The 19,475-nt window shown below is 42.0% G+C and overlaps 1 protein-coding gene across 2 annotated transcripts; it reads right to left on the bottom strand.

The window, feature by feature from the left end:
• Positions 1 to 1,907: 1,907 nt before the first annotated feature.
• Positions 1,908 to 19,442, bottom strand: sin3b (SIN3 transcription regulator family member B). 2 transcript variants are annotated; one of them, XM_086089532.1, is made up of 19 exons: positions 18,915 to 19,442; positions 17,768 to 17,874; positions 17,454 to 17,607; positions 14,341 to 14,706; positions 14,050 to 14,205; positions 13,743 to 13,871; positions 13,529 to 13,618; positions 13,100 to 13,218; positions 12,208 to 12,421; positions 11,968 to 12,084; positions 10,500 to 10,738; positions 9,884 to 10,067; positions 8,197 to 9,142; positions 6,941 to 7,110; positions 6,685 to 6,858; positions 4,581 to 4,673; positions 4,398 to 4,492; positions 3,274 to 3,472; positions 1,908 to 2,992 (listed from the first exon to the last, which is right to left on the bottom strand). In XM_086089532.1, exons 1-19 carry the CDS (start codon positions 19,032 to 19,034, stop codon positions 2,756 to 2,758), a joined length of 3,909 nt encoding a protein of 1,302 aa, XP_085945658.1. In that variant the 5' UTR covers positions 19,035 to 19,442; the 3' UTR covers positions 1,908 to 2,755. The 2 variants fall into 2 exon arrangements, with proteins under 2 accessions (XP_085945658.1, XP_085945660.1); XM_086089534.1 differs by lacking the exon at positions 18,915 to 19,442 and adding an exon at positions 18,766 to 18,789.
• Positions 19,443 to 19,475: the final 33 nt, after the last annotated feature.

Raw genomic sequence — 19,475 nt, 5'->3', positions numbered from 1 at the left:
GACCTGTTTTTGCTATTATCGGTCTTTAAAACAAAATCACGTATTTTTTAAAGCGTGACGCTTGGCCAACAATGTTAGTGGAAATGAAAATACAAAGTTACATACAACTGTTATCTTGAGTTTGTGAGTAATAGTGGTTTAATTTTGATTTTTACATGAAATAAGCAAATCCGCTGTACGTCTGTTATAATGTTCCGGAAGTAAAATCAGAAAATAGAAAGGTTCCGCAACGGTGAAATACTATTTTTGTTTTAAATATATAATAATAATAATAATAATAATAATAATAATAACTTTATTGCTCCCATAAGTACGCTAATTCATACAACCCAACAACGCAACTCTCAAACGAAGCAAAATGTAATTTTTAACGTCAAATCAACACCATTTAACTTTCTCAACGGCAGCTCAACTTGCAGTTAGTTTCTGTGACACTTGAGGGCAGCCTTACAGTAATAACTTATCACAATTAGTTGTCTAATTGTTTAATACTGCTTTAACGGACGAAAATAACGCAGTGACGTTTTCTTACGCAGAAGCAAATGCAAGCTGAAGACGACGAATTAACAGGAAAACCGTACAATATAAACACATACAATAAAATACTTGTTTTAGCTAGCAAAGCGCAATACTGTACGATGCCCGTCCCCTCGAGAAGTATTTTTCTTTATTTTATGATTATTATTAAGTTAAATGTTAATTTACCAGTATATTGTACGCAGAAGAACGGAACATAACTCACCATGAATGCAAATGTCCGTGAGTTGAGTTCCAAAATCTCCATTAATCCATCAATCAAGGAAAAACGCGGTTTCGTAAATGTGTTCACTGCGCATGCGTTCAGCAAATTGAGGCCTGTTATCACCCCCAAAATATTTAATGGCTTCCAAACTTAAATGTACTTTTATATTTGACATTTTCAATTTAATATGTACAAATTGTAACTATTAAATATACATGTGTAAGAAGTTACATTCCAGAATTTGAGGACATTTACTGCCCCCCCCTCCCGCATTTCAAATAATCTATGCATAAAATAAACATTGTACTTGCTAAATTACCGTCGGTTTGAGACAATGTTTCAAAAAGTAATTCCTAAATACAGTATTTAAAAAGCCTAACAGTCATTGAGTAACCCCCTAAAATGACTTTTCTCTTGTCCCTCCGCTTGTTGACCAACTTCTATTGAAAAAATCTCATAAAGTAAATTTAAGATTTGGTTCAATTTGTTGCCGTTTTACCGTAATATGTACAACGCACAATACTATTCAACACAAGGTTTAATGCAAAACTTTTATGCAAGATAACAGTTAATGCTCACTTATTTAATCAACATTGCTGCGGTATTTATTTAATAGTGTGTATACTAATACTTTTGCATGGTATTTGGTGTACCTACTGTTTTGGGCCACAATCTGCAAGATTCCCACCGCCGTGATATGTGAAACACATGCTGCGCCTGAGTGGCAAGAAGTGGCATTGGCTATAGCAAGACTCAATATTTTATTTAGCAGTGTAGTGTATAAAGAAACTCCAAACATAAATATCTATCCATTCATTATTATTATTTTTATACTGCTTGTCCTCATTAGGGTCACACGTGATCTGGAACTTCTTAGCTGGTTTTGGCTGAGAGTTTATCGCGGACAGGTAGACACGCAACCATTCATACTCCCATCCACATCTATGAACAATTTAAGAGTTTTCGCTTAACCAAACATGGGTGTGTGTGGAGCGTGGCGGAAAGTATCCCACACAAGCTTAGGCAGAACCACACAAGGCCCGCAGTTGAGATTCCAAACCAGAACCTCATAATTGTGAAGCAGATGTGCTCACAACTCTTATAAGGATTTGGTTTGGCTTCATCAAACAGTGCTGCAGACAAGACGTGTCCATTAACGTCTAAGAAGGTCACAACTAAGTTGTTTATTTTGTGATAACTGATACAGGATAAATGTTATACATTCTATTTTAACACTGATATTTTTGCTTTTATTTTCAATGTCAGTATGCAAAACGAAAAAAATGGGTAGGGGTGGGGGGGATCAGACCACACAAAGAAAACATTCAGTGAAATCAAGATTATGATACATAATTTCAGTATTAAACCAATCAACTTGTAGGGCTCCTTGTTGCCCCGCTGATAGCGTGTTTAAGCTACGATACAAAAAGAGGGGGGGGGGGGGGGCGCTTGGGGAGAAATTAACGCAAACATCAAGAGTTGGCCAACAGCAAACACTGAGAGAACCACATGATCTTCAGATGTAAATGCATACTGTATATAGAAAAAAATACATATGCACATACTTGTCATGATGAAGTACAGGACACACAAACATACATACGCGCGTTTATACCATGAACTCCTTCGTAAAAACGCGCATTAAATCCACCAACAAGCAGAAAGGCTATCTGGCTTTACAAGCTAAAAACTACACGAGACTTTCATTAAAAAAAAAAAAAAAAAAAAAAAAAAAAAAGAAAGAAAAATGAAACAGACATTCACATTTCTGAAACTATTTCCATTATGTGGTCAAGTCTTGTTGACTTTTAGTGCCAGACGATACTGCTGATGTTGAGAGAGGGTGTCTCGTGCCCCCCCCTGCCCACGAGTCCACACTTGTTTATGACTTTTTCTCCCAGCATGCCCACTCCGCACGAGTGAGTGAACACGTGGGTGAAGGTACACAAGTACTGCACTGTTTATTTAGTGTAAGGATGTCCATGCATGTAACCTCTGGATGCGCGTGTCCTCTTAAGGCGAGGCGGGGACTTTGCTACCACTGTAATGAACGCGGTATCTGTTGACCGCCTGCCCCTTGAGCTCCGTGGACAGGCAGGTGGTCTTGCAGGGGATCATCTCCTCCTCGTCCTCCCCCATCAGCCATTTGTGGACGCCGCGCTCGGCCGAGGCCGTCACGTGCTCGGCCCGCCAGCCCCGGTGCCACTTGGCCAGGCGCTCGTGTTGGCTCGCCGCTACTCGGTGCTGAGACTACAGCGGGAAAGACATTGGGCCGCGTTGTTTAAAGCAGTCAAACTCCAAAAAGCCTTGCAAAGGTGCGGGGACATTTCAGGCACATTTTATAAGTATCAAATTCCAACCAATAGATCCAAAATGTGTTATTAATGAATACATTTTGGTAGATCTAGCAAGTGGCAGGCAGAATAAACAAATGCAAGTACAAGTAACATTTGTGAACAAATTGAAATCAAATCATCATTATCACAGATTTTGGATTTTTTCCGTCAAGAAAGAAAACGTGCCACGGATACCTTCCTGGCCTTGACCAGCGCTCCCCTGCGGTACATGTAGTCCTCGGAGTTCATAACGAACACCATCTTGTGAGTGTTGAGCTTGAAGCGACAGTCCAGGCTACCGGCGTTCTCCACGCCCATTTGCCGGTGCCACTCTCGCCTGCAGCGCATCGCCTCCACCTGACGCACCTGCCAACGCCGGAAACGACGAAGGTTCCTACGGAAGACCAACAGCCGTTAAGCTTTTCTCAGGAGGACACTTCAAAACCAGAACAGGTACAAGTCAATATGGCCCGCACACAAAAATAAAGACAACACACACAAACGAACACACAAATCCTGCTTACTAGCTGACTAGTTAATATTACCCCCAACACAAGCCTTTCAGATAAAAAAAATAAAATAATAATCCTACTGACATTAAGACATGACGTCACATCTTTGTCATTTATTTTATGACAACCTGAAAGCATTTCATCAATAAAGTTTGGACTTAAGCGTTTTTTAAACATTTATAAATTCCTGTGGTTATTTATTTTTTACCCTTGAATGACAGTTAATGTGAAATGTCCTGTTCCGTGTATTTCAAACAAACATTGCCTGTACTTTTAATAGCGGTTTTACAATGGCAACTCTACTGTATGTGTCCTTGGAACAAATTGAGACTATTCCATTATTGTGTAATGATTAGGGATGTAACGATAACTGCAATATCGTGATATTGAAATTGCCACAATATCGTTGCTGCCATGTCACGATTATTACAAGTTGTTAAAAAGGTGAGGTTGAATTCCATTTGTGTAGTTCTAGCACCCTCTAGTGGTTAGTTTATTAGTGCAGTTTAATTTTTATTAGGAATGTTTTGGCCACTGCGGTGATTATCTCTCATATAAAATCAGTCATACCAGCAAATGTCTTCCAAATTTTTGGGGGGCAATATCATGAGTTTGTAGCATGATTTTTATTTTAATATCACCAACCTCCCCCACAATATCATGATAAATATATTGTGAGGTTCACATCTCTAGTAATGATAAAATGCTTTCAACCGTGAAATAAGTGAAGGTCGGTCAGCATGTGAGAACAGACTGTGTATGATATGTCACCGAATATGAAACCAAACATGAGCTGAGCATGCTTACCGTGGAAGAAAAACAGGCTTGAAAAAGTAGCCGTCTACTTGTGAACACAGACTCGACTCAGTTCCAACAAACTGCTCCATGTAGCTGGACAAGCACTGAAACAACATCAATGACGCGATTTAATTGGACCAATCACACGACTTGATGTTATGCTTTAAAAGTATATCTAATGCATTTATTGACCTGAATGTCCAAGGGGTCATCAACCTGGGCCTCCTCAGTGTCCTGCAGCTCAATGCTCATTGTCACTTGACCCTTGTCTTGAATAAACATCACCTGATGAAATGAAAAAGGTCATTAGCTCCAATAAAAAAAAATAATAATAAAGAGATTGAGCTGAGGTTAAAAGCCATTAAAAGTTTCCTAGTGAATAAATACATCCATCCATTTTCTACACCGCTTGTCCTCATTACGATCGCCAGCCAATTGAGAACAAAGAAAAAACAAAAAAAGCGTCTCAACCTGCTTTTCTGGACTCTGTAGTGCACAAAAACATTGACTTAAAAAGGAGAAATAGACTCATTCAATAAAGTGACGTATGAATTCAACATTTGGAATACAAAGATTTGCTGGATATTGTGTGCATACATATTGTATAATATAGAATAATAAATCAAACACAAATTTTACTGTACTTTTCACCCCCCCCTCCTCAAAAACACATTATGCTGTGCTTGCTTCATTGAGAGACTTTTAAGCATGTAAATGCTAATATAGAAATTAAGATAAGATAAGTTTAAAACGCTGCTGAAATTAGATGACAATATGCACACAACCATCCATATCGCTCCAGGAAAAACAAATGATATCCCTTTCAAGGTTACAAATGTATATATTTTTCTTTGCAGAGCAGTTTGGCGAATCAATGACTTCATTTGAGGAGCAAAAACTTTGCGACCCGACCACGGATAAGTGGTAGAAAATGGAAGGATGGGATGACAAAATTCACATTGTATATAACAGTAAACTGAATTTTCTTGTCTCGAAGCGAAGCTAAATTGATTAAAAATATCATTATAATAAATAGGATCTACAGTACTGTAATGTTATTTTGAGAACATTTAATATTATGCAGACCTCAAAAGTCACATTTTAAACTCATGACAGAGGCCACTCCTCCTGGTCGTGGAATAGCATATGTCAGCGACTCAGCATATAGAACTTCTGTTTATTGAGTAGCTTTTCTCGTAAGAGTCCAGACATTTATTAATTTGCCTGCAATTTTCTTGTTCAAAGCCAGATGTCCTCTGCTTTAAAGTGGTTCTATCCGGACTTCTGTGAAAAGTGTACTCAGTGACCCAAGCACTTAATTTCAATGTTAAATGCACTGTGTCAATTTTAGGCTAGCTCAGCAATTAGCATGTCTTCGCCGTCCCACCCTCAATATCCCTTTGTGAGACGAATACTTGTCAGAAATGTAGTGACTCCGTAACGTGTTTAGCCGCACTACTAGCCAAGGTTATTTTAGTTAACTAAAACAAAAATTTAAAAAACTATTTCGTTAACAAAATAAAATAAAAACGAAAATGCTTTTTAAAAAACGAAAACTAACTGAAACTACATTTTATGTTTACAAAATTAACTAAAACTAACTAACTAACTAATTATAGCAAACATTTCCTTTGTTTAAGTCTTTGGTAATAAATTTAATTTAATGCATGAGCCTTTGGGGATGATTTTAAATGTGATTTTAAATAGATTTATTTTGATATTAACCGGAATAAGGACATTTGAAAGTGTGTCACACAAAAGTGATGTCATCTAGCAGCAGCCAATAGAAAAGCACCTTCAGATGACGTTGCTCCAACGTTTTTTTTTAAATATTGCTCACAAGTAATACACTTTTTTTTCTAAACTAAAAACTAAGCATTTATGAAATAACTAAAACTAATAAAAACTAACAGAACCACCTTGAAAACTAACTAAATTTAAAAACCAAAATGAAAAATTCACAAACTATAATAACCCTGCTACTAGCTAGCCGAAGCTCATTGCTAACTAGCTGGTGTGGCGTAAATAGCAAAATGCAGATTTTGCCTCACAAACTACGATGTGAAAACACTTCTTATTCCCATGCATGTCCTTTAAACCTCATACTTGGCAGTTGACATGACGCTATGAGTACAAGGCTGTCATATTTCACCTACTTGGAAAAAGGTAAACTGCACTATCCGCAACAGATATAACATCAAGTTGTTACAGTATGTGCCAAGAGTCTATTGTACAATATGATGAGGTCAAGAGACGTGTCCAAATTTCTGCCTTTACACTTTTCATCAACTCTGACCTTGAAACAGTTCTCCTCAGCCATGGCCCTCTCAGCCTTCCACTGGTAGCTCGTCTCCCAGGCGGCTCGCACGCACTGAGAAGAGAGGTTCCCCCCGGCGGCTCCTCTCTTCCTCTCGGCAAGGTAGAGATCGACCACTTGCAGGCACACCTCGTCAGTCACGAGGTGCTGGAGCTAGAGTCGCACGGCAGTTAAAGTTAAGACATGAGAAGCATCACATTGGTAGCGATGGTGCAGTATGTGGGACGGTGCCTACCTGCCGGATGATGTTGTGGATGACCTTGTCGATGGTGAAGCCGATGTAGGCGTGAATGGTGAACATCTCCCGCAGTGTGTCCTCGTACTGATTCGAGTCAAGGTTGCCATCCAGCAGGCTGCGAACCATGTCCAAGAAAGCTGGGTAGTACTCCTCTAACTCCACCTCGCCTGCACACACAAATAAACATGAAATATACTATATGCGTGGGCTTCCTCTCAAATTTCAAAAACATGCATGTTAGGTTTGTTGAAGACTGTAAAATGTCCCCAAGTGTGAATTAAGAGTGTGAATCGTTGACAATATTTGCACATCACTGCATTTGATTTTTACTAAGACCTGTTTCCAATATTTTGGTCTAACAACCTGTCAACAAGTCTGCGGCTCTGAAGCCACATGTGACTCTGTAGTCGCTCCTGTGGATCGCTAAAAATAATTAGTAGAATTATTTTTATTTTTTTTACATATTTATTTTTTAGATAAAATATTCTTTAAATTAATTAATGATTACATATTCAATGTCAGAGTCCTAATTTTTTTAAGTTGTCAGGAAAAAGAGATACAAAAAGTATATATATATATATATATTTTTTTTAATACCTAAAAAGTGACCATAAAATGCCCAAAAAGGAAGAGGAAAAGCAGAAGACTGCCATAGAATGTAGATGAGATTGCCAAAAATGTCAGAGAATTGAATTAAAAAAAAAAAAGCCTAAAAGAAAATGTTCAAAAAGCAACCATAACATTCCCAAAAACTAAAGAAGAAATCATGAAAATTACCATAAAATGTCCACAAAAATGCCAGAAATTTTATAGCAAAAAAGGCACAAAAAAAGCAATAAAATGTCCAAAAAAGGAAGAAGAGAGGCATATGTCCATAAAATTACCAAACACGTCAGAAAGTTGACAGAAAGGCAGAAAAGTCTGAACATTACAACATCAACAAAAGACGAAAGGTACAAGAAAATGAATCTCAAAGTATTGGATGCTGCATATTTTTCTGTTCTGGAGCAGCTTCTAATTAGTTCATCACATTCTTAAAATGATTTTTGATTATTTATTTGGCTTAAAATGGCTCTTTTGACAGTAAAGGTTGCTGACCCCTGGTCTAACAGAATATTTTTTGCTTGTCCTCATTAGGGTCAGGGTTAAGTTGACTTGCCAGCCAATAGACAAACAAGCTTTAGTGACAATTGATTTTATAAATGTGAAGATGCCAACAACAGATATGCTCATAAAAGGCTTATCCAACTTACTTGGCTGTTTGAGGCGCAGCTCCATGGCGAGGTCGCACGCCTTTTCCCGCCTCCCTTCGGCCACGAGAAGCCGCTCCCTGCTCTGCTCGGCACGGTGCTCCAGCAGCTGCCGCTCGGCCTGCCGGTACACTCGCAGCAAGCGCGAGCATAGAGTCTGATGCAGCCGGAGAAAGAAGTACCAGTTGTTGTTGGCGAAGAACAGGTTATAGACATCGTCCAGCTCCTTTTGGTGCTCTGCTTCGGGGTCACGCAGGTCCACCTTCTCAGCAGGGGCGCCCGAACTGGCCTCCATAGGTGTGGATCCGGGGATGGATGTGGTGGGGGTCACAGTTTGGCTGCTGCTGCCAGGAGTGCTGCAAGCCTCGGTGTCTGGCGGTTGGGACGGGCTGCAGCGCCTCCTTCTGGATTCATTGTTTAACTGCTGCTGGCTTTGGGCCGAGCCTTGACCTTGGGCTGGTTGAGGTTGAGACTGACTACCAGTAGCTGCTGTTCCTGTCGCATCAGAATTATTAGCATTCCCTCCTGTTGTTGTTGTTGTTGTTGTTGTTGTTGCTGCTGCTGCTGCTGCTGCTGCTGCTGGTGGCGGTGGCGGTGGCGGTGGTCCTGTCGTCGTTGCCGTCGCTGCTCCGCTCGGCCCTCGTTCTCCTCCCTCGTCTGGCTCCGCCTCCTCGTCAGTCCAATCCTCCGTGTCGCTGAGCTCCCCGCGGCGTGAGAAGAACAGGTCGGGGACGAAGTGCTGGATGATGCGCTTGATGTGGTCCTTGTCATCTTTGTGAATGGTGGGCTGGCGTTTGACGTGGTAGATGATGAGCGCGGCGGCGTCCTCCAGGACTTGTTTGTCCTCATACATAAACACCATGTGAGGCTCGCTGGCCGCCGCCGCCGCGCTGGAGCCGTTGCGAGACTGCTGGCCAACGCCTCCCTCCTCTGTGCTCTGCTCCTGTCGCTAAAACACAAGCGCCAAGATGAGATTTAAATAGGCTGTATCAAGCCTCTCAAATATATTTTGTCATGCTATTTCGTGAAGCAGAAGTGCGTAAAAAAGAAACAAAGAAAAATGAAGTTTATTTGCTTTTCATTCAGTCTCAATGCCTGATATATATTTTTTTCTTGTTCTGCTATCGTCCACTTTGCTGTTATAAAACCGGAATTTCCCCATTAAGGGAATTACAAAAGGCTCACTCTATTCTTTTTTGTTCTGTGCTTATGCAAAGATGAAGGAATTCGGCAGTCTCTGGGGATGGGAATCTCTGTTTGGTCAAACACACAGCAGCTGCCTCAAATGGTTTACACATACAAAATTACTCAAAAATCACTTTGAGGCAAATTATGCTGTGGACCTCCGACAACAGACCGAGCCGGTAACACAATAATGCACGGGTGTGAATGGAAGTCTGCAGAGCAAAATGAATTTAATAGGCATTAAACAAACATTATTTCATGGATGAAACCCGTAACAGCAAACAAAAATAAATAAATAACATGATTGAAATCTGCAAGAGCTCATCATTGGACGTGGACAAGACGCTAAGGAGTAACGAGCCAGACTTTCCTATTATGACTCAATTATGTGGGTGTATTATGGTGCAGCGCTGAACATTTCACAAAATGTTAAGCTAAAGATGTCTGACTGTCGCGGTGTTCAGATGCTAGGTGATGCGAGTAGTCGAAAGAAAAATGCGCTTACCTCGTCGTAGACGCTTTCTATCTCATTGAGGAGACTCTTTGAGCGCAGGGCCTTCATGTCATTCTGTTTGAAGTTGACTCCTTGGTGGTCCAGGGACTTGAGGTAGGCCTTCTCATACTGCTCCCTCCAGATCTTGTTGAAACCCTGCTGGGCCTCTCTCCACTCCTCTTCCTTGGCTTTCAACCTGCGAACAACAATGGAGGTTCAATCAAAGACTCTTTAATGTGGTAATGTGAGCACCGCTGTACCTTACTGACTGCCACGGCAGATTTCACAGTCGGTTGAGACGGCAGCCTTTAAGTTACATTTTAGCATGCCTATAATATACTGTATGCGTAATACACAACAGCCATAATATTAGGCACACATATTTAACAACATCTAAAAAGACCTCTATCAAACATTCCACCTGCTAAAAAACAAAAACACTGTATATTAAAGGTGGCAGTTTTGTGATGTATTAGTGTACTGTATCTCAGAGAACGGTGTCTTATACAGCGCGATCATGAGTATTGTTACATTATTACTTTCTTAGAGCATCAATTTCAGTATGACAGTATAAGTCATATTAATATATCTGACTGACAGTGAAGAAAAAAAAGAAAACAGCTCTGACCTCTTGAGCACCACAGGCACTGCCGTGGCCGGACTCCTCTTAAGCCCCTCGATGATCTCGGGGGCCTTGTCACCATAGATCCGATACACGGCCCGGCGCTGGATGACCTCGGAGGTGCCGCCCAGGCAATCGTCTAGCCGGAAGCGATCCTGGTCCTCGGGCGAGAGTCGCGACAGCTTCTTCTGGACGCTCTCGAGCACTCGGATGGTGGCCAGGTTAGTCTCCAAAACAACATCCAACTTGTGGGGAGAGTTCGATTTGAAAGTAGTTTAATTAAAACTGCCTTCATTCAGTTTGTGCACAGTCAAATCGCGCCGATTTGTGATTCACCAAAAACATTTGTTTGCGATATACGTACTGTAATTAAAGGGATACTTGACTCTTTGAGCCATTTTCAGCAGTCAGAAGTTCATATTTTGTCCAGAATTTATTTGATAACTTGATTATTTTTCGTGTACAATTACTACCTTTAAAAACACATTTTCCACTTGCTGTCGACTGAAGATGACATCACCTGTGCTGAAGGAAATAGGTAACGGCCAACCGCGGCTCACCTGTTTTCTGGGTTTGGTCAGCAAATGATTGGTCATTACCTGCTTCCTCAGCACAGGTGATGTCATCTTCAGTCGACAGCAAGTGGGAAAATGCGTTTTTTAAAGATATTAATTGTACATAAAAAATAATGAAGTTATCACATTAATTATAGACAAAATATTATCTTCTTACTGTTGAAAATGGCTCAATGAGTCAAGTATCCCTTTAAATAAGGAGCTATGCATCACCGAGTCAAAAATGTAAGAGGATGGCTAATATAACATTAGTAAAAATACATTTTTACAGGTGGCAGCTTTCTCACACTTGCGGTGCATTTTTTTCAAAATGAAATCATCTTTAAGACATTTATTTTAAAGGGTCATGTAAGATACGTTTGAAATTATAGTGTGGGGGAATCGCTGGAGTATATTTAAAGGGACAAGTCAAACCCCCCCCCCCCCCATTTTTTTTTTTTTTTTTTTTTTACAATAATATGTTCTATGTAGCCCCACTAGTCTAAATACGGTATTCTGGTTAATATTGCGTTAGTGTAATATAAGATAAGCAGCAAAATCCAGCAGTTTTTATCAATATCAGCAGGCGGCCATTTTGCCACTTGCTGTCGAGTGAAGATGACATCACAGTTTCTCAGGTAACAACCAATCACAGCTCAGCTTCAGAAAACAGATGAGCTGTGATTGTTTGTTGCCTGAGCAACCGTGATGTCATCTTCAGTCGACAGCAAGTGGCAAAATGTCCGTTCCTTGGGATGGATACATTTGCTGCATACTATACTATACTATACTATACTATACCCCAAACCGTGGTGACTAAGTGTTCCCCTGTGCATGTAAACCGTCAGTAAAAAAATATGAATACTGTAGTACATATATTTAAAAATATATATACGAAGAACATCTACTGTCTGTAGTACCTCAAATCTTTCATCCTCACAGCGGTGCAGCTGCTCCTCATAAGGAGTCTTCTTGGAGCTGACGAAGGTGGAGTCCTCTGACCAGGAGGGGAATGACACCCAGGTGTCATTCAACACCTAAACACAGCAGTGCAAACCATCAGTGGCAGCTTTCTCTGTGCAGAGAATTGTATGTCGTGTACCTCGCATGTATCTGTCAATTAAATATTGTTACAGTAACTGAATAGCAAGTGGACACACCTCTTTGCATAAGGCAGTGCGCCCACTGCATTTAGGCTGCTGGTAGGTCTTGGGCAGCGCTCTGTAGCTGGAGCCCAGGCGTTTGCAAGAGGCATAATCCACCTCCCTGCCTCCTCCTGCCTCCATGTAGCGATCAGACAGGCCCGACATGACATGCGAGAGCTCTTTGTCTCCCAAAAAGGACTTGAACTGTGTGTACACTTCGGGAAACTTCCTGGAAAGCGTTTGGATTCAATCATGAGTGACAAATATCGGAATTCTGTATACTTTTTTTTTAACTTAATACTGTTAAGCCATTTACTGTCATGGGAGAAGCATGCTACAAATTAGTGCCACATATTGCTTTTTTCTATAATACACAAATGCGTTACCTATACGTTTCTGTGATAGCTTTACAATCACATAGTCAAGGCATTCTAAAATGCAATTTAAGAATCCACCAACAATCTGATATATTTTTATTTTGTCATTTACTCTCCCCAAGTTTGGAGGTTACTGTTGACCAGAAATTCAAGATTTGAGCTTGCTAGATTTCCTTTATTTTAATTTCGATCGTTAGAGTAGACGCAGATCTAACAGGTAAGACCAATCTTTGTGTGAGATCAAAACATTAAGTCACATCTTTCTTTTAGCACTTTACCGTGGTTCAGAATATACAGTACTGCAAGTCTACGAGTGAAATCATAGTGGGTGCTGGGAAGATTTAAATTTTCAGATTTGAGACTGGCTTGACCGCAGCCATGGTAAAATAACTTGTAGAGCGCGTCCTGCATGATGAGCCGCAGTATGGCATTTAAAATGTCATACTGTACTTTTAAAACGGATGGATGTAGTGGTACATTATATTTTTAAGTCGATTGCCCTACATGGGTCATTTTCCACTTGTACTTACCCCAGGAAAGGAGTGACCAGCTGAAGTAGCTCAGCTCCAGATACCACCTCCTGGTTGAACAAGGCAATGCAGCGCAGGAAGTTCTCATACACTTCCTGGCTTTTAAACAGGCGGCGAACCTGAGGGACGAATCACATTGACACTGATGCTATAGAACAGGGGTGGGCAAAATTGGTCCTCGAAGGCCGGAGTCCTGCAGGTTTTGGATGTGTCCCTTTTCTCCAACACAGCTGATATATGATCAGCTCATCAGGAAGCTCTGCATAAGCCTGATAACGATCCTGTTGATTGGAATCAGCTTGTGTTGGAAGGGGGGAAACCTCCAAAACGAGCAAGACTCCGGCCCTCGAGGACTCAGTTTGCCCAACGCCGCTATAGAATCTGTAGACAGCTCTAATCTGCCATGGACAAAGGTCAAAAATTCCCCACCTTATCAAAGAAGGAGAACTCTCGCAAGACTCCATGTTTGCCAACTGAAGCGATGGACTGGTCTTTGGTACAGGAATACTTCATTTTTTTCTTTAGGGAGGGGGAAAAAAAGCAGTCATGTCGAAATGCTCCAAAGTACAGACGTACAATATACTGTATCGCTAAATTGCTTTATAAATGGGCCAACAAGTAGTAAACTACTCGAGTGCACTACCTTGAGTAGTGGAGACATGTGGGGCAGCAGTATGGGTCTGGGCCTCTTTTTGTTCTGTTTGGTTATCAGGTCGTCATCTTCTGGTCTTTTCAGCTGCTCTTTCGCTCCCGTCAGTGAGTTCCCCGTGAACTATTGATAACAAATAGCATCATGTATCACTGGGCTGGATATCAATTAACTCGAATAATAGATTCATATGAACGCTACGTGTCTAACTTATTAAGAAGATAAGGTTATCGGCATGACATTTTACAGACTGATGGAGGGACCAAAGGGGCCGTGCAAATGTTGCTCCTTCTCTACTGACCAGCGATCTTTTGGCGTCGGGCAAGAATTGACCAAACTCGGCCAGCAGGTCCTCTTGTCCCTTAAAAAGACTGGCAACTTTGGAAAAGACCTCATCTTCAGTCATCCCACAGGTACCTCGACTGCCCCGGCTCTCCTTCACCTCCAGCTGCTCCTTCTGGGAGGTGGGAAGCAATGAGAGTATTATCAAAATTCGCATTAGTCCTCGTGAAGAAGTAAAAGGTCACATCAAAGCCACGACTAGCAACTTAGACAGCGCACAGTGCAATGCAGCTCTCAGAGCAAGTAGTACCTGGTAAGTGTGAAGAATCTCTAGGAAGGCTCTGTAGATCTCCGGGTGGTCCAGAAAGCGGTTTTTGATCTTGTTTACGTAGCTGATGGCACTGTCGAACTCGACCGGGCTGGTCTCCGAGGCGGGCGGGGACACTGACGAGGTGGCGGCCTGATTCTGACTCTCTCTGCTTGCCAAGGGGAGGGACAGTCTGCTGGCATTTTCCGGGGGCCCAGCTGAAGACGTTAAGGAAGATAGGGACTCAGCTGAGGCTGGCTTCACGTCACTGGTATTGGCTGGTCCGGCTTCAGAGGTGGTGGCGGACGCACCGGAGGTTGACGTCACAGTGGAGGTGCTGACGGTCTTCCCCTGTTGGCCGGGCGACACCTGAATAGATGACAAAGTCAAGTCCAAGTACTCTGACACAGAAGAGGTGTATGTTACATCCATTTTTGACAAAAGTAAGAGCCAGAGAAAGATTGCCCAGATGGCGGGCACAATTTTAACACCACCAATACTACATTACTTACTATTAGTTTGTTTAGTTTCCAAAAAAAAGTGCATTAATCCGGATAATGAACCAACGCCAAAGTGTTATGTTATTATAGTTGCGGATAAACAGCCCTATCATGTGGTTGCGTGTCAACATTTAGCTTTACTGCTTTGATTTGGTACTTATAAGCGCACTTTAACAGCACATAACCAAAAAAAGCTCTGAAAAGCAACTTTACGCCACCAATGCAGCATTGCAACAGCAGAGCCAAATTGGTGCACTGAGCAGCTCAGGAGCCCAAAAAGCCCTTCACAAGTCGAAGAAGTCCACACAACACAAGACAGAGAATGATGAATCTGAAAGCTATGTTGAGTGTGGTTCGCTAACTTTCTGGAGCGTATGAAAGCAAATTCAACTTCGCATGTTCACATTCACAGCCTGTTGGATCGCACATAAAGCCCATTTGAAGCGTTTGAAAATCTTGAAATTGAAAATTTTGACTGGGCCACCCCACAACATGTATTTGCTTCTTCTAAGGCAATTCTATTGTTTTTGCTTCTGTGTTGTGGATCATTGTCCTATTACAACACCCATCCTTTTTTGAGCTTCAACTTTTGGGAAGGTGGTCTCAACTTCTCCTACACAATATCTTGATAGATTTTTCCATTGATGATCGCAAGCTGTCCAGGCCCTGAGGAAGCAAAGCATACCCAAAACCATGCTTGACAGCTGGGATAACGTTTCGATGTTGGTGCGCTGTGCCATTTTTTCTTTACACGCGGCACTGTCCTCTTCCCAAACATTTCCCCTTTGGTTGCATTTGTCCACAAAATATTTTGGCAGTAGTGTTGTAGAAAATCCAAGTGCTCTTAGTCAACTTCAAACATGCTGTAATGTTTTTCTCAGACAGCAACAGCTTCCTCAGTGTTCTCCCATGAAACATTCTGGTTTAATGTTGATGATTTCTCAAAGTTCGGTTACTCACATGAAGACATTTGGGCTGTTTTGTCCCAATTTGACTCCTTCCCAACTAAGGACATGAAACACCCGACTATCTTATGCTTATAGTTTAATATTGTCCGATAAGATTGCCCTCGTGTCTGAGGAGTCTTAAGAGCGAATGTGTCCAGATAATAGAGTCCAAAACGAGACAGGCCAACAATCTTAAATTTTAAATGTGCTCAATATTTACAACCAAGAATCTTCATGTGATGTGAACGGATCGTAGCCAATCAAAGAAGCGCTCTGAATAAAAAAACATGGATGTGCAGAAGAGAAAAAAAAAATACGACCTACCCAATGTTGTTTTTTTTTGCATAAAAGTGGGTTGCCCTGATGGCAGGAAGTATTTTCCAAAGAAAGTATTTTCTTGCTAACTTCACCATCTTAAAATCCTGCCTCCTGCCCTCTTTGGAAGCACTCGATTTTGGCCCGCAGGCCGGACGTTACAGACCCCTGCTGTGGGCTGCTTCTTCTTTCTTTTTTTTCACCTCACTGAGCATTCTGTGATGCGCTCTTGCAATCATCTTTCCACGACAGCCACTCCTTAAAAGAGAAGCAAGAGCACTGACCTTTCTCCACGTATTGACATTTTGTCAAACCTTGGACCGATGAACAGCAAGACTTTTAGAGATACTTTGTAACCCTTTTCAGCTTCATACAAGTCAACGATTCTTATTTTAGGTCTTCTGGGAGCTCTTTTCAACGAAGCATGGCATACATTAGGCAATGCTTGATAAGGAACACTTCTTAACAGGTGGGGTTTCTAGTGGCTAGAGTTGAAACTTTAAGCAGTTTGCTTATTCTTACGATTTCAGATGATGATCCGACGACATTTCATGATCAATTTGTGCAGAAATTTAAGAAATTCCAAAGTGTGCATATCATTTTCTCTCTCACTATAGTGTTAACGTAGCATATGAACCAAAGATGCCGTTCGCGCTAATCAAAACATGAACTACAGATTTAGTGTTGCATACTGTATGTGGCCTATTTTGTTACAGTTAAGTCTATTGGGTATGTCTGCATAGTATTGACTAAAACACATTGGTCATCAAAGCCAGCTTTTTTTCCCCCCCTTTTACCAGCTAGCTACCCAGAATGCAGGCGACCAAGGCAGGATGGGGGTGGGGGCGGTTTAAAGCACATTCAAGAACTTACCTAATTTTTTCGACATCGTATCAAAGATAGAAAAGAGTTGGGGCGCCACCAGCTATGACCAGAGAGTGAGAAGTTTAGAACCCAAGACTCTGTGTTCATGTCACTGAAGGTGTATTGGTAGATTTGCTAGATTTACATGCAGGCTGTGTGGGTTCAGTTCACAATCAGTGGCAATGTAAGTGTTTGAGTGAATGGTTGTCTGTCTTTATATGTGCCCTGTGATTGACTGGCAACCTGTTCAAGGTGTGGTCTGCTATTTGCATGATGTCAGCTGGGATGAGCCCCAGATCACCGCAAACCCTTGAAGAGGATAAGATGGATAGAAAATAAATGGATGGTAGGACGGATGGATGGACTCGCTTACCACACAACTTGTGTCAGAAACGACTGTCACTGTCACACTGATGTGGCCATGCATCTAATTATAGCACCTGAGCGCCAATTTACCAGGTATGGAACGTGAAAGTGGCTACTCTCTCACCTGTGTGGAGAAAGGTGACTGAAGGAAGGCAATTCCATTTTTGGGGACCTCTATCCGATACCCTGGTGGGAGGAAGGCATTGAAGCCCAATACTAAGTCGGGGTGTCCATGGAAAAGTTGCGACACTCGATTTATCACTCCTGGAGTGTCAATGCTGCAGAGAACAGAGGAGAAGAAAGGGAAAGATCAATCAAACCTATAAAATATTGAAATGGGTAACTCAAATTTAAACACTGTAATAAAGTCCTGCAAACAAACATCACAATCCTAAACGTTTGCATGTTGATGCTCAGGAGTAGACAGATGGGAAATACCTCTGTGACTTGAACTCTTTCATGATGTCGAGAAACTTGTTGTATATGCCAGGGTCGTTCGCAAAGCGTATTTTAACCTGGTCCAGGTATGACAAGGCATCTTCAACCTGCAACCACACATCGAGAACATTTGAAGCATTGAGCACACTACAGAAGCATTTTGGCATGGTCAGATAACGAAGCAGGATGCTGAATCAGCTCTGCTGCAGTTCAACAGCGTACGCTTCATATTTAGCTCCATAAGCAAATGACCGCGACGATTTGTACGCGAGCACACACAAACGCACAGCGGAATTTCCTCAATGGTATGTTCTGAACACGGCACATATATAGTCATTCTCCAATCCCAAATCTCTATCAACAAATACTCAAGTAAACAGCTGTACGTGGTGTACAGGAAGTAAATAAATAAATAAATGAATGCGTGGCTACCAAAACACGCCAGGAGGCTTTTGTTCACTGCTTCGTGTCTTTCTTTATTCGCTACGAGCAAGTTTGGGATTAGGTTACGACGAAATAGTGTTTGTTCGCACAAAGCATTGTCAGATATCTTTGCTGGGCTACTCGTGTTAGCATTAGCCAGTCAAATGACGATAATAACTCCTCGACCACCTACACACGCATGCACATTTTGACACTCGAGGTTTATTCTTCGCCCATTTTAACCACCACACGGCAACAACAAAAAATGCAAACACTGCAATACGAATAAACGTGTTAAGAAGCTGCTAATCAAGTGGAGTAGCTTCTCTCAGCTAGCCTGACTGACGTCCTCCACTTTGTTCAGGGTGGCTGAAAAAAGGAACAAGGAGGAACTTCCCACAAGCGAGCTTTTTTCGAGTTCACATTTGCTCTCCGTGGCCGCCAATGACATAGTGAAATGAGAAAGTAGCGCAAACTGTGTCACTCGACTGTCACTTGTGACGCCCGCTCATACAAAACACACTTTCCACATTTATGCTTGAATATCAATGTTGTGCTGTTGAGAAATGAATTACTTTTCATAGGCCAGTGATCTTATTTAGCCAGCAACGCTTTCACTCGTCTCGACGTTCGGTGCCTCAAACAAGGCAAGCCCGGTGTAATAAAACAAAATGGTTGTGACTCTGAGGGGACTTTTCCTCCCCCTTTGCTGTTGTCTTCTTACCTTGAGCTTCTGGAAGTGCTGCTGCTGCTGCTGCTGCACTTGCTTTTGTGTTATAACGAAAGGCTTGTCTTGAATTTGGTTGATTTGTTTCGCCGTGCTGTGCGCCTGGATCTTCGCCATGAGCCCGGCGACGGGAGGCTGCGGGAGCCCAACTTGCGAGGGAAGCTTCGGTGTCGCTTCGGCGGGTTGGCTAGCCGACAAAGCGTCCTCTCGGTCGGGGAGCCAGCCTGCCACCAGTGAGCCAGCGAGCAAAGCAACACTACTTTGCCTGGCTCGGGCAGTCTCGCTCTGCAAGGCGCTAACGGACGGAAAATCCAGGCGAGTGGAGGCAGATGACAGACAAGCTGTTATTCGACGAGACTTTGGCGGAACATCGTCGAATTGAGCGAACGGAGTCGAGACGCATCTGAGGAGGGGGGAAAAAAAGCTGAGGGACAATGGTTGCCGTTTATCGTGTTTAAAATAACTATCGCCTGTCTCTTTAAATTCGGCGGCAGCGCTGTTTCTCGTCGTCCGGAAGCCAGAGTCAAGTGAGAAAAAAAGGGAGTGAAGAATTCCAGT

Source organism: Leptonotus elevatus, chromosome 11 (assembly GCF_054856555.1).
Source record: "Leptonotus elevatus isolate MCC_2025b chromosome 11, RoL_Lele_1.0, whole genome shotgun sequence".
Lineage (NCBI taxonomy): Eukaryota > Metazoa > Chordata > Actinopteri > Syngnathiformes > Syngnathidae > Leptonotus > Leptonotus elevatus.
The sequence above is the reverse complement of the archived record's forward strand: the minus strand, read 5'-3'. Positions and strand labels throughout refer to the sequence as shown.

What these genes read in the sequence shown, in the direction of transcription:
- sin3b (XM_086089532.1), bottom strand. Translation starts at nt 19,034, where the DNA reads ATGGCGAAGATCCAGGCGCACAGCACGGCGAAACAAATCAACCAAATT. An exon ending in AGTCACCTTTCTCCACACAG is followed by an intron (nt 14,707 to 17,453) that starts GTGAGAGAGTAG and finishes TCATCTATTCAG; the next exon opens with GTGTCGCCCGGCCAACAGGG. An exon ending in AGTTCTCCTTCTTTGATAAG is followed by an intron (nt 13,219 to 13,528) that starts GTGGGGAATTTT and finishes TTCGTCCCTCAG; the next exon opens with GTTCGCCGCCTGTTTAAAAG.